This window comes from Chinchilla lanigera, unplaced genomic scaffold (assembly GCF_000276665.1).
Source record: "Chinchilla lanigera isolate Chin_1 unplaced genomic scaffold, ChiLan1.0 scaffold00049, whole genome shotgun sequence".
In the NCBI taxonomy this organism is placed as follows: Eukaryota; Metazoa; Chordata; class Mammalia; order Rodentia; family Chinchillidae; genus Chinchilla; species Chinchilla lanigera.
In genome coordinates this window covers 12794734-12807384 of record NW_004955450.1, presented here as the reverse complement: position 1 = coordinate 12807384, position 12651 = coordinate 12794734, and the positions used below count along the sequence as shown (strand labels likewise).

Genomic DNA, 12651 nt, shown 5'->3' with positions numbered 1-12651 from the left:
AGAGAGAGAGAGAGAAAAGAGAGAGAGAAGAGAGAGGAAAGAAGGGGTGGGACAGGGAGGAGAGGAGAGGGGAGGGGAGGGGAGGGGGGGAAGCAGGGCGAAGGGAGAAGAGCGGAAGGATGGGCTGTGTCACCCCCTGAGCCCCGACTCCGTTGCTCACGCTCTTGAGCCCCTGACCCCTTCCGGGCCTCAGTAGTATTTGACGTGACAGGAAGAACTAGAAGATTTTCAAAGTGCCGGCCCCGTCCCACTGTGACCGGGAACGCAAGTATAAACACAGATGTGTCACCCGTGTACCCTTACGAACACTGCAAACAAAGCACTAGTTTTAGAAATGGGTTTTTATGGAAGAAGTCCTTTTTGCATAGACTTCCATAATATTATAAGCAGATGTGAGTCGTTTATTAAATTTACAAACAGCAAACCCTCCCAAGGATGGACCTCCCCGACACAGCGAGCTATTCTATTCTCTGGCAGAATTCCAGCAGGAAGTTCTCTGGGCTTGGCAGCTGTACATTTCTCTTGGAACTGCGAGGTATCAGACGATGTTTGAATTATTGAAATGCGCCCCAAGTCTGCAGCTCATTGTCCAATTGCTTCAAAGGGCTGTGTTTCTATAAATCACGGCAAATGTCTAAGATCCTGACCAAAAAAAGAAAAAGAAAAAGAAATCAGGCACAGCTCCTCTGGGCGATTGAAGGAAAGAAAGTATCAGTGGAGAGGAAATGATATTGCATCATCGAAGCAAGTATTCATTGGAAAGGTTTGTGTGAACAGGAGATGAATTGCAGACAACTGGCTCTCAAGGTAAAGTGTGTGTGTGTGTGTGTGTGTACTTGCGTGTGTCGATTCTAAATTAATGTGGTGAAAATGGCACAACTTGCTCCTAAGTGCAAAGTTAACGTTCTTAGACTACCTGTGCATTCCTTTTTTTTTTTTTCTTTCCGGTTCCGGGAATTGAACTCACGACCTCACACTTGACAGGCAGGCTCTGTGCCGCTGAGCTAAATCCCCAGACTAGTCTACGTGTCCATCGCCCAAAGCAGCGCCTCCCTTGATTAGGAAAGGCGGCAGCCGACTTTCCCCAAACCTGGATATGCTCTGCTCTGACGGATCCCAGACCCTCGCAGCCTAGTCAGCTTCGTCCTGGTTTTTCTTGGGAAGAGGAAACAGTTTGAAAACCCAGGGTTTTCTCTGGCTTTAGAAGAACAAGAAGGCTGTCAAACTGCTCCATATCCAGCTGATCTTAGCGATGTAGTTAGGGCCAGTCCCTCTCCTCCAGCGGCCGCCAGGAAGCAGATGTATGCACGAAAAGGGGCGAGCGGGAACCGGGCACACGCCGGCCTCAGCCGTGGAGAACAGTTCCTCGGTTCTTGGCTTTCCTATGGAGACCTGGACTCGGGCAGCAGCGCTGTCAGCTTCCGCCTTCCTGGAGACAGAGAGCAGGGCTTCCTGCGGCGGGGCTGCTCTCCTTGGCACGGCCCTGCAGACACCGGCTCGGTTGAGCCCACCTAATACTAGGGGTGCAGTGGAGGGGGACGGGGAGGGTTCTGGGATCTGCGTGTGGAAGCTGACGGGGGATTTCTTAGAATCACACCTGTGCAAGGGGAAGGACTGGGAGATACACGGAGGAAAAGTGGCCTGCCGCGCAGTCCCCAAAGACCTCAGATCCCAGGGGAGCTCTGGGGCTGGGGGCAGGGGCTCAGCACGGTTGCTTCCCCTTGGCCTTTGGTATTGTCCCCGCCAACCCCGACATCAAGCGTGGGTGTCCCTGGAGCTGCCCGCCCCAGCCCCGCCTCCGTGCTTCTGAGACGGGCGGAGAGGGACTCAGGTGTTAGCCACCAGCACTTACGGGGCGCCTCCGGTGCTCACCACAGCGTCCCAGCAAAGTGTAAGCTGCACCCCGGCCTGCTTATACTCCAGCCCAGAGAAGAAGTCATGTGCAAAGCAGTGAACTGCAAGGTGGCACAGACAAGCCAGATGTACGTGGTGGCACACACCCGTAACTCCAGCTCTGGAGAGGCCGAGGCAGGTTTATGGAAAGGAACAGTCAGTGCTCTTTTTTCGCCGGGCGTGCTAGCGCACACCTGTAATCCCAGCACTGGGGAGGCTGAGGCAGGAGGATTGTTGTGAATTGGAGGCCAGCCTAGGCTACAAAGTGAGCTTAACGCTAGCCTGAACTGCATAGGAAGACCCTGTCTCAAAAAGCAAAAAAAAAAAAAAAAAAAAAAAAGTTATTTTTTCTTGACCAGTTTTGCACGCTTGAATCTGGTAATCAGAATGGCTGATCTGAAAACGACAGGCGGTATAAGAACCATTCTTGAACTCCTGCCATCTTGTATGGTGAAGCTCAGCATTATGTCCAGTGTTGGCTTTTTTTATTTATTACTTGTTATTGTCTTTGATTGTTTGATCAATCTTACATTCTTTTGTCTGGTGGACTGAGCAACTTCGTTGAAGATAACAGTATGTAATGCAGCAACCATTGTTAATTCCTATCATTTTGTTTTGAGGCCATGTATCGTTTTGTTTGTGTATTGTCTTGCTTTTGTCTTCATTCTTGTTTTGTTAGCTTTTAACATTTTTTAAATAAAAAGAAAAGAACCCAAGTTTGAGGCCAGCCTGGGCAACTTAGCAAGACTCTGTCTCAAAATGTAGAGAAGGGACAGTAATACAGCTGAACTCTCCCTGGGTTCAATCCCTAGTACAGAAAAAAAAAATCCAATAAATTCAGATGAACAGCACCAATTATACATTTTATCAGTGTGCAGAGAGATGACAGAAATCCAGAAGTGAAATTATGAGTGACTTGACTCAACCCATTGAAGTCGGAAGTGAAATATCCTGATGTTACAGCGAAGGGACAGGTCCGAGGCCACGTGCTCTCTTCCACGGCCACGTTTCCTGGTTCTCTCACTTCAGGGTCCTTTGCCTCTTCAGTCAGTTGCCCCCATGGGAAGTGACCACTCCTGACAGGACTGCTCTGCCTAATCTTGAGTAGAACCAGATAAAGTAGAAAACAAAACCCCCCAAATTAGTCCTTGACTGCAGAAGAATTAAATCCTGACCAGTATCTTTGATCTCAATCTTCAAAACCAGCAGAATCAAAACATGGCACCGGAGAGATTCCCCTCAGCCTGTGAGCTGCTCAGCTCTCTGTCTGTGGCAATGTGGGAGGCCATGCCCTCTTCCGAAGGAACAAGTAGCTTCCACCATGCTCATTTTGTGGAAAGGAGAAATGGCTTCAGAGTCTGTTCCCAAAAAACCACCAAGGACATATGGGTGAGAAACCATCGGGGCTAACACAAGACCATACTGGTGGTGTGTGGCCCATGTCATGGTTATCTGGTAAACCACAACTGTAGCCTAAAGTAGTGCTCATCACCTTCCAAATAGCAGCATGGCCTGCCAGGCAGTTCTTCTTTTTCTAGAATCTTCCAGCTCATTTTGCTGTAGCCATGTAAATTACTGGAAGAATCTGGTGCATTGTGGGGGCACAGAAAGTGCAGCTTGGTTGGCACCAAACTGAGTCAATACAAAGGTTTTGTGGTGACTTACACAATATTTATTCCTGCAGCCATTCATGCACTAGGATGTGCTCGGCATGTACTTTGCACTAAGCATGACTATAAGAACTGCGGACTTGAAGATAAATAAGACCTGGTCCCCTATGAACCAAACTATCAGGAAACTTGGGCTGGTGGGCGGGATAGACAAGTAACTACGGACTGCCTCTAGGTGCTAAAATTAAAAATATAGTGGGAACATCAGTGCAGGATGGCCCTGGAACATCTGCGGTGAACAGAGTTCAAGGTACTTATTTTGTTTCACATAACAGGTCATTTGGCTTGAACACCTCCCATCATCTGTTTATTCATTCAGAAAAAAAGTACCAAGAGATTTCCTCATGCTTAGCACAGGGCTAGATACCAGGAACACATCTAATTAAATGACCCAGCTCTGTTTGCTAGGAAGTCCCTAATACTGCACTGGAGTTCTAGTTAATTATAACAGCTGTCTATCCAACCATTTTTGTTCCTGAAGCATATCCAAGCGTCCCATCCACCCATGCTGTGTCCCACTCCAGATCCCTCAAGGAGAAGCAGAGCTTGGCTTCTTTCTGGGTCCAGGTCGCTGTTGTTGTTTTGCTCTCTTTGTCCTCTGTCCCTTAGCTCTTCTGACCAGGGACACTCTTCCTGTTCTAGTGGTTCTTCCAGTCTTGTCTCACTTCCTTGGAATCTGAGAACAAATAAAAAATGTTCCATCCTCAACAGTTTTTCTCTCAGGTGCTCTTTCATGGCTTAGTCACAAATTTGGGTTCCCTTAGAATCGGGTTAATAATTTCCCTTAGTTACTGTGGGCTGATCAGGTCTGCAGTCTCCCAAACGAGTGCACAGGGAAGGCTAAATAAAAATAGGGGAATGGAATGATTTCAGGGCTCCAGGAGGATCAGAGCCCTCTCACGGAGTTCAAGATTCTCTCAGGGCTATGACCAACACCTTCTCTGGGTAGCCCATATTTATTTGGTTATCAGAAGTAGGGAGGGGTGTCCTCAAGAAGGTCAGACTTACTCAAGGACTTCTCCAAGAGAGGTATTAAATTCATCCACCCAGCAGTGACATTGCAGCTATAGACTTTATCTAGTTGAGATTGGACCCAGGTGTCCTTGGCTGTGAACTTGTCTTATCCTTTGAGCCTTTCCAGTGTCATCCACCACTATAGGTTTTAGTAGGGATTAGTGACTCACAGAGGTTCATTTACTGAGTCCACCACTTCTAGACAAGGAGACTAGGCCTTGGACAGATTCACAAGTGAACATGAAAATCCAATGGATTAATTTAAGTCCTGCTCAGGGCTGCTTCATAGGCGTCTCCATCACTCTAGCCCATGCCAGAAGAAACTGCTGTCTCAGGTCCCTTCCATATTTCTGCCTGTTTCCTGGTCTCTACAGAGCGCAGGTAGTTTGTGTAAGTGCTTGCACATATGCACTTTGGAGTTTCCCCCTTCATAAGTGGTTCACTATCCCACCTAAAGGTCCCTACTAGAGTCAGTGATTTGGTGAGGAAGTCAGGCAGGCTGGGTATGATTGCCTCATGAGCCCCAAATGAGATTCTTCTTGCGCTGAACTTGGGTGGATCAGTGTTCCCAACATTGCACCATGTCGGTCACTCCTCACTTCTTCAGGTCTCAGGCCTCGCTGACTAGTTTCTTGGGCCACCCACCTCCTGCTGCCATATCCCTCAAAACCTTTCATCCTCCAGCAAGTCATCCACCACCAGTCCCTCACCGCCTGCTGCTTTTAGCCAGGGACTTCCCCAGCCACTTCCTGAGAAGCCCTTGAGCTCCTTCCCAGCATCCAGTTCTCATCCCCACATTGGCGCTGTTTCTCCAGGACGGCTCTGCACCATCACTGCATATTTTGTTGGCCATCATGGATCCAAACATCCCCAGAACACAAAAAGAATGGCAGAAAGAGCTCCTGGTGAAGGACGGCAGTCCTGGCAGGACATGTCACTCAACTCAGACTGGCAGGGGGAACACTGTTGTTCGGCATGGGTCATCTCTGTTGCATGGTAGCAGATGTCCAGTCTGAGAAAGAACCTCCTGACCAAACCTGCTCTCTGCCTGGAGTGTGGAGAAATGCGAACATCTCCACAGCAGGCTGGGTTGTGCTTGGTGATTCTTCAGGCAGTGCTCCAGAGACAAGCAGTGTCCTGATGAACCAACTCTACTATGTCGTACTCAGGGGGCATGGGCGTGCAGTTCAGAACCTTCCGCCTGCTTCCAAGTGTGCTCTCTGCACTGGCTGCGTGATCACCACCTGGGGCTCTGGAAGAGGCTTAGCACATCTGGAGCCTTGGAGCAGGGCCTGTGAGTTTGAGTGAACGGTCTAGCGAATCTCCATCTGGAAGCCTCTTCCTGGAGGAGTGCCCAATGCGTGGAAAGCTCCCCCAACGCAGTCTCCCAGGCTCATGGTGGTTCCTCCCTGGGCCTCACCTGGACTCTGGAAATGCCCATCTCTCCAGAGAGGATTGTTTCCATCTTCCTAGCGTTTTACAAAGTAAATAATTTCATAATTAATTTCAGATTGGGTGAGAATATTTTTTCTTGTGAATGTGGATGGGCTCTGTTCCTCAAGGGGGGGCATTTCTCCAATAGATTACACTTAGACTATTATCTAAGTGTAGACCTCTCACATGGCAATATTTTATAGTGATAATATCAGTGACAATATGACATTTTGATAAAGTGACATTATCAGCTGCTCTGACAATCAGCTGCTCATTATGGGCCTGCATCAGTAACGGTAAGCCATTTAGAGTGCTCAAACTATAGCCCAGAGCCCACTTTTTTATTATAAAGTGCCTGCTGTGGTTTGTGTCTGGGTGTCCCCCCAAAGCCTCATGCAGGCATGGGGGCAGCTTCTAGAGTGTGTGTTTGATTCATGGTCCAGCATTGGGATTATGGGTGTGAGTGCTACCCCTGCCCCTGAGGCGGGCCGTTTGCATAGACCGTAAGGGAGGGAAACAGGCTGCTTGCCACTGCTCCTGCCTTTTGCTCTTGTTGCTTTGCTGTTTTCCCCTCCCATGAACTGTTGTCCTCTGCCATGTGCTGCTCTGCCTTGGAGCCAGCCAAGTATGGACTGAAACCTCCACAAACTGTGAGCTAGGGCTGGGGATGTAGCTCAGTGGCGCAATGCCTGCCTGGTAAGTATGAGGCTTTGAGTTTGATTCCCAGTATCAAAAAAGAAAATATTAAAAAAAAACCAAAAAACTGTGAGCTAAATAAACCTTTCTTTCCTTAATTTTGGGCATCAGGTATTTTGTCCCAGCAACGAGAGAAAAGTAACGAGACAGTTAAACCTGAATACTGAGGTTTTAGTTTAGAGACAATAACTCATACATAAACACTTTTTGTCTTAAAAGAAAAACAAATAACATGCATGCCATAGGTTTCCCACCACTGCCCCAGACTGTTTAAACCTTTAAAAACAATGGCCTTAAAGAAATCAGTGGATCCTGCCTGGCACCAATTCAGTGAACGCTTGCTCAGCTGATTTAAAGAAACAGGCAAGTAATAATTATACTGGATGATTTACTTTGTGCTTCAAGTAAACCCCAGATCACCAGTTACCTCCCTGAAAGTACATTAAAAATATCTAAGTCTGGCGCAGTGGTGAACACCTGTAATCCCAGCCCTCTGGGAGGCTGAGGCAAGAGGATTGTGAATTAGAGCCCAACCTGGGAAATTTAGCAAGACCCCGTCCAAAACTAAAACATAAAAAATGGACTGAGGCTATTGCTCAGTGTAAAGGGCTTGAGTCAATCTTCAGTACTACCAAAATAAATTTTAAAAATCTAAGCATATCTGCTAACATTTACTATTTTTTAGTTGATTGCTTTACATAATAATGACTTCGACATGACCTAATCATCTTACTTTGTTTAGAACAAAACCATCCCATTTGAGGTGGACCTACAATGATAGTTTCTGTCTAGCAATAAATACATCATTGTTAAATTAAAGTTGGTTTGATCCCTTTGAAAATAATTTTGTGGCACCTATAAATAAATTTTAAAACCTCCAGAGCCAAATATGCCAATTTTAATCAATATTAGATGTGACTGAAATATACAACAGATGTTTAATTCTTTTTAAAAATTTTTTTAAGAGCAGAATATATTTATTGAGGGAAAGAAAGCTTCTGTCCAAGAGAAGGACAGAGGGGGGCCTGAGTGGGTTCCCCATAAATTTTTAAAAATGTATTGCAGGGCCTGGGGATTTAGCTCAGCGGCACAGCGCCTGCCCCGCAAGCGCAAGGTCGTGAGTTCGATTCCCGGTACCTGAAGAAAAACAACAAAAACAAAACAAAACAACTACAACAAAAAAATGTATTGCAATAAAAGACACATTGCCATTAATCCCCTTCAGGATATTTCCCACCCTTTGAAAAGACTTATACCATCATTTTTGCCACTAGCTGAATCAGTTCTGGAAGTTCTCTTTTGTGACTGGTTTTACAAATTATAGGGCGCTTCAATTAAACCCCATACTATATTTATCAAATATAAGGTGAATGTTGTTGCTGAGTGTCACCCAACCAAAGGCAGGTTCAATACAACATTACAGTGTGTCCTCATCTACCTCACTCACTGGATTTGGCATTGTGTGACTTCTGACTCTTCCCCAAGTCAAAATGACTATGAAAGGTAAGTGTTTTGAATCAATTCAGGACATCTAGGCAGCCATGACAGTGCAACTAAAGACACTCAAGAAAGAAGACTTCAGGAACTGCTTCAAAAAGTGGCAAGAATGATGGGATAAGTGTGTTTGAATAGAGGGGGAATGTTTTGAGGTGAGTTAATGGCAATGTGTCTTTTACTGTAATAAATTTAAAAAATTAAATAATCACTGTATTTTGAATGTAGTTTTTTTTTTTTTTTCCATACTGGGAATTGAACTCAAGACCTTGCACTTGCTAGGCAGGTGCTGTGCCGCTGAGCTAAATCCCCAACCCAATCACTATATTTTGATCACTCTGCGTATTTTAGGGATATAAGAGCAATTGGCTGCCAGGCATGGTGGTGCAGGCCTGTGATCCCAGCACTTGGGAGGCTGAGACAGGAGGATCATTGAGTTTGAAGCCAGCCTGGGCTACAAAGTGAGTTCAAGGCCAGCCTGAACTACACAGTGAGACCCTGTCTCAAAAAACAAACAACAAACAAACAAAAATCCCAAGTGACCAAAAAAACGGAAGTCACATATTTAATAAAACAATTTTGAGAATTCACAATATTTGGGAGGGTGTACTGGGGATTGTACCCAGGGCCTTCACACGGAGGTACATCCCTACCCCCTTTTTAATTTTTAGTTTGCAGACATAGTCTCACTAAGTTACCCAGGCCGCCTTAGATCTTTCAATCCTTCTGCCTCAGTCTCCCAGCATGCCAGGAAATCCTGGTGTGTGCAACCATACCTGGGTCATAATAAGAATGTTTTAAATAGATTTTTAAATCATAGTATTGTTACCCAAACATGTCTTCTTAAATCAACCAAAAAAAAAAAAAAAAAAAAAACGTTCTGACTTGTACAGAATTCACTCTACATTAACTATGATTTGGTTTTTTTTTTTTTTTTTTTTTTTTTTTTTTGGTTTTTCTCCGGTACCGGGAACCGAACTCACGACCTTGCGCTTGCCAGGCAGGCGCTTTTGCCGCTGAGCTAAATCCCCAGCCCCAAACTATGATTTGGATTAAAAATAAAACCAAGTTAGCAAAATAATTACTTGTAGTCTTCTAGATGGTATGTTGTTCCAGACACATTAGAGAACCATCTGCAGTGTGTTTCATACACTACATGCGAACAAAAATTAATCTCAAGCATGTCCTGTGTTGGGTATTGATGATGATCATTTCCTGAGTCTGTACGACCAATTTCCTGCTAAGAAAAATACAGTTAAATTTATATGTATTGCTCCATCCTGAATAGTCAGGAATGAGATGAAGCTTCACATTTAGACAGTAAGAACCTAAAATATATTAATTTTTGCAAAATATCAAGTATTTTCCTTTCAAATAAAACAAAAAAAAATTAACGTATGAAACACGCTGGACCGCAACTCCTTACAACTTATCATTAGAAAAGAAATGGGGAGATTTCCAAAAATCTAATGATGTCAGATGAGAATAGAAACCCGATCATTTTGTTTTTATCACTGGTTGTAATAGGTAATTTTTAGAAAATGTGGTTTCCACCTTCACCTTGCTCCAGGGAAAGGATACAAGCATTTGGAAAGCGGGGAAAACCATGAACTCTTGGTGTATTGTATCAAGGATGCCCAAGAAAATATTTTAATATGGCACAGAATATGACTTTACAAACAAAGGTAGAATGAAACATTTGGTGGAATTTCTTTGTGCTCTTCAATAGGGACCTAGTCGGGCTTGCTCAGTTAGGAAAACCCAGCAACTGTGACTCCAGTTACATGCAGGAGCAGACAGGAAGCCGGAGGCTCAGGCTGGGGGGAACAGGGTAGGGAGGAATCTCAGCATTCCACTCTTCAGCACCAGCAACATTTAATTTGGTAATTACAGATCTCATTGTGGCAAAACAGTAGGCTTTTTTTGGTGTTGTCCTTAGACATACTTTTTTCTTTTCTTTTTTTTGTCTTTTTGAGGGAGGGTCTCACTATGCAGTTCAGGCTGGCCTTGAGCCCACTTTGTAGCCCAGTATAGACGTACTTTTTTCAAATGATTTGGAAATGATCTCTTTTACTTCCTCAAATACTGCATTATTTATTATACAAAATGTGTGTGTGTGTGTGTGTGTGTGTGTGTGGTGTGTTCCTGTGGATCAAACCCAAAGCCTTTGCACTAACATCACTCCCTTTTATTTTTCATTTATTTATTTACTTTTTTGGTACCAGCTTGCCAGGCAGGTGCTGCGCCACTGAGCTAAATCCCCGGCCCACATCAGTCCTTTTCAGATTTTGAGACAAGATCTCACTATATTGCCCATGCAGGGCTCAAACTTTTGCAGTCCGTCCCGTCCCCCGCCCCCCTTTACCAGAAATTGAACTCACGACCTTGCACTTGCCAGGCAGGCGCTGTGCCACTGAGCTAAATCCCCAGGCCCAGGCCTCAAACTTGTGATCCTTCTGTCTCAGCTGTCCAAGTGTTGGAAATATAGCCCCGTACTGGTACATTTTGTTCACAGTGTATTTATTTTCAAGTGGGATCTGCTCAGTAGGAAACAGGGCCATTTTCAAAGGCTTGACAAACTGCTTAGACACAGTTACACTCTATTTAGGGTTCTAGGTGCTTTAAGATAAACGATCAGTATGTTTTCCTCTTCTGGGTGGAGATAATCCCCCAAATGTTAACATCGTTAAAATAGTTTTTTTTTTTTTTTGCTTGTCTGCAACTATTTCTGGGACTGGTATAGCCTCAGGTCACGGACAGTTGACTCTAAATTTAGACATGCAGGGTGTGGTGGTGTTCATCTATAATCGCAGCACTCTGGCAGGTTCAGGATTAGAGCCTGGCAATTTCTTAACTCAGCAAGACCCTGTGTCCAAAAAAAAAAAAAAAAAAAAAAGCTGAAGCCCTAGTGGGACGGGGATGGGGGGAACGGGGGACGACTAGGACGACCGTTTTCTCAAGTTTAAGGGTAGAGTTTCAATTTAAGAGAAGTTACTATAGGTTATCGATCAAATTAATTTTACATCTCTTGGGGAGGTTATTCAAAAATGTATGAGTAGTCATAGAATGATTAGTTCACTTTTCTAAAGAAACAGCAGGTGGCTTTCAAGCCGTGATAGTGGTTACAGAAACTGAGCACTGCATAAGGAAGTGTCCAAAGTCTCAGTATGAAGCCAGGACAGTAACAGCAAAGAACTCTGGGATTGTTATTTTTTCTCACTAGGGAAAAAGTGGTCTCAGAGAGCCCCGAATGATGCTGGTTGAATCAGGAACGTGCAGGTATTCAGACACCTGCACCTCACTGCTCTGAATGTTTTAACATTTAGTTGCCCCCCCCCTTTTTTTTTGGTCTTTTTGAGACAGGGTCTCGCTATGCGGTTCAGGCTGGCCTTGAGCTCACTTTGTAGCCCAGGCTGGTCTCGAACCCGCAACAATCCTCCTGCCTCAGCCTCCTGAGTGCTGGAACTGCAGGTGTGTGCCACCACGCTCCTCGACTCAGCAGACTTCTTCAAGACAGTCCCTCCCCCTCGCCGTACCGGGAATCGAACTCACGACCTTGAGCTTCCAGGCAGGCGCTGTGCCGCTGAGCTAAATCCCCAGCCCCAAGGCAGTTTCAACTTACAACATCACCTTTCTTAGATTTACAGTGCAGCAGTTTCGTGCTTCAAGAAATACGGTAAGTCTGAGTAACTCAAGAAATGTGCTTTCTTGAAGTCCATCCTGACTGTTCTGTATCGAGAAGAAAAAAGTTAATTTCCCCCCGAAACCACAACAATAATGTATTTCTTACAGAAAAACTAGACAGCAGAATTAAGCAGAAAGAGAAAAATCACAATCCCACCGAACACTGAGACGGAGCCAGCATGATGGCCTTGTTCGTCCAGTCTTTCCGCCTGTATTTAAAAACTGGATCCCACGGAACGCGCCTTCCGAGGCTCCTTGCCCCCGTGGTAACCTTCAGATCGCGCCGCGCCGTCTCACATCCCCTCCCTGAGACCGTGAACCGAAGGGGCAAAGGGCATAACTGATGCTCCCAGCGCTCGGCAGGAGGCAGAACATTTGTAACTGAGTGCAGTCCACCCCTCCTGCCCCCCATTCCCCCAGCGGTCTCCCGATCCTCAGCGACCTCTACCAGGGGGCTCCGGGGTCCGGAGCTGCCGCCCGGGGTCCCAGCAGCCGGGTCGCTGCAGAGGACTCCGCCCCCCACGCCCCAGGTCCTCGCTGCCTCAGGACCCGGCCGGCGCCCCGGAAGGCACCCTGCGGAACCCGGCCTGCCCGCGCCCCCCAGCCCCTTCCTATAGCGGAGTCTCCCGCACCGCGCGGCGGGGCACAGACCCCGGGGACCCCAGAGCTGCAGCCTAGCCGGCCCACGAGCCGAGCGGCGCCGAGCCCACCGCAGCGCGCCGTCCCCGAGTGATGACGCGTTTCCTGCGCCCCCGGCGCCGGGGCC

The 12651-nt window shown here is 46.2% G+C and overlaps 1 protein-coding gene across 1 annotated transcript in view; it reads right to left on the bottom strand.

Annotated features, from left to right (window-relative positions):
- Window positions 1-370: 370 nt before the first annotated feature.
- The window catches only part of LOC102010966, a 21456-nt gene continuing 9175 nt past the window's right edge, over window positions 371-12651 (bottom strand). The window contains exons 3-6 of the mRNA XM_013518835.1: window positions 12043-12629; window positions 11832-11930; window positions 9287-9441; window positions 371-642 (exon numbers count right to left, since the gene is read on the bottom strand). Of these exons, the coding sequence (XP_013374289.1) occupies window positions 615-642; window positions 9287-9441; window positions 11832-11930; window positions 12043-12629 (869 nt within the window). The 3' untranslated portion in view covers window positions 371-614. The remainder of the gene's footprint in view (window positions 643-9286; window positions 9442-11831; window positions 11931-12042; window positions 12630-12651) is intronic.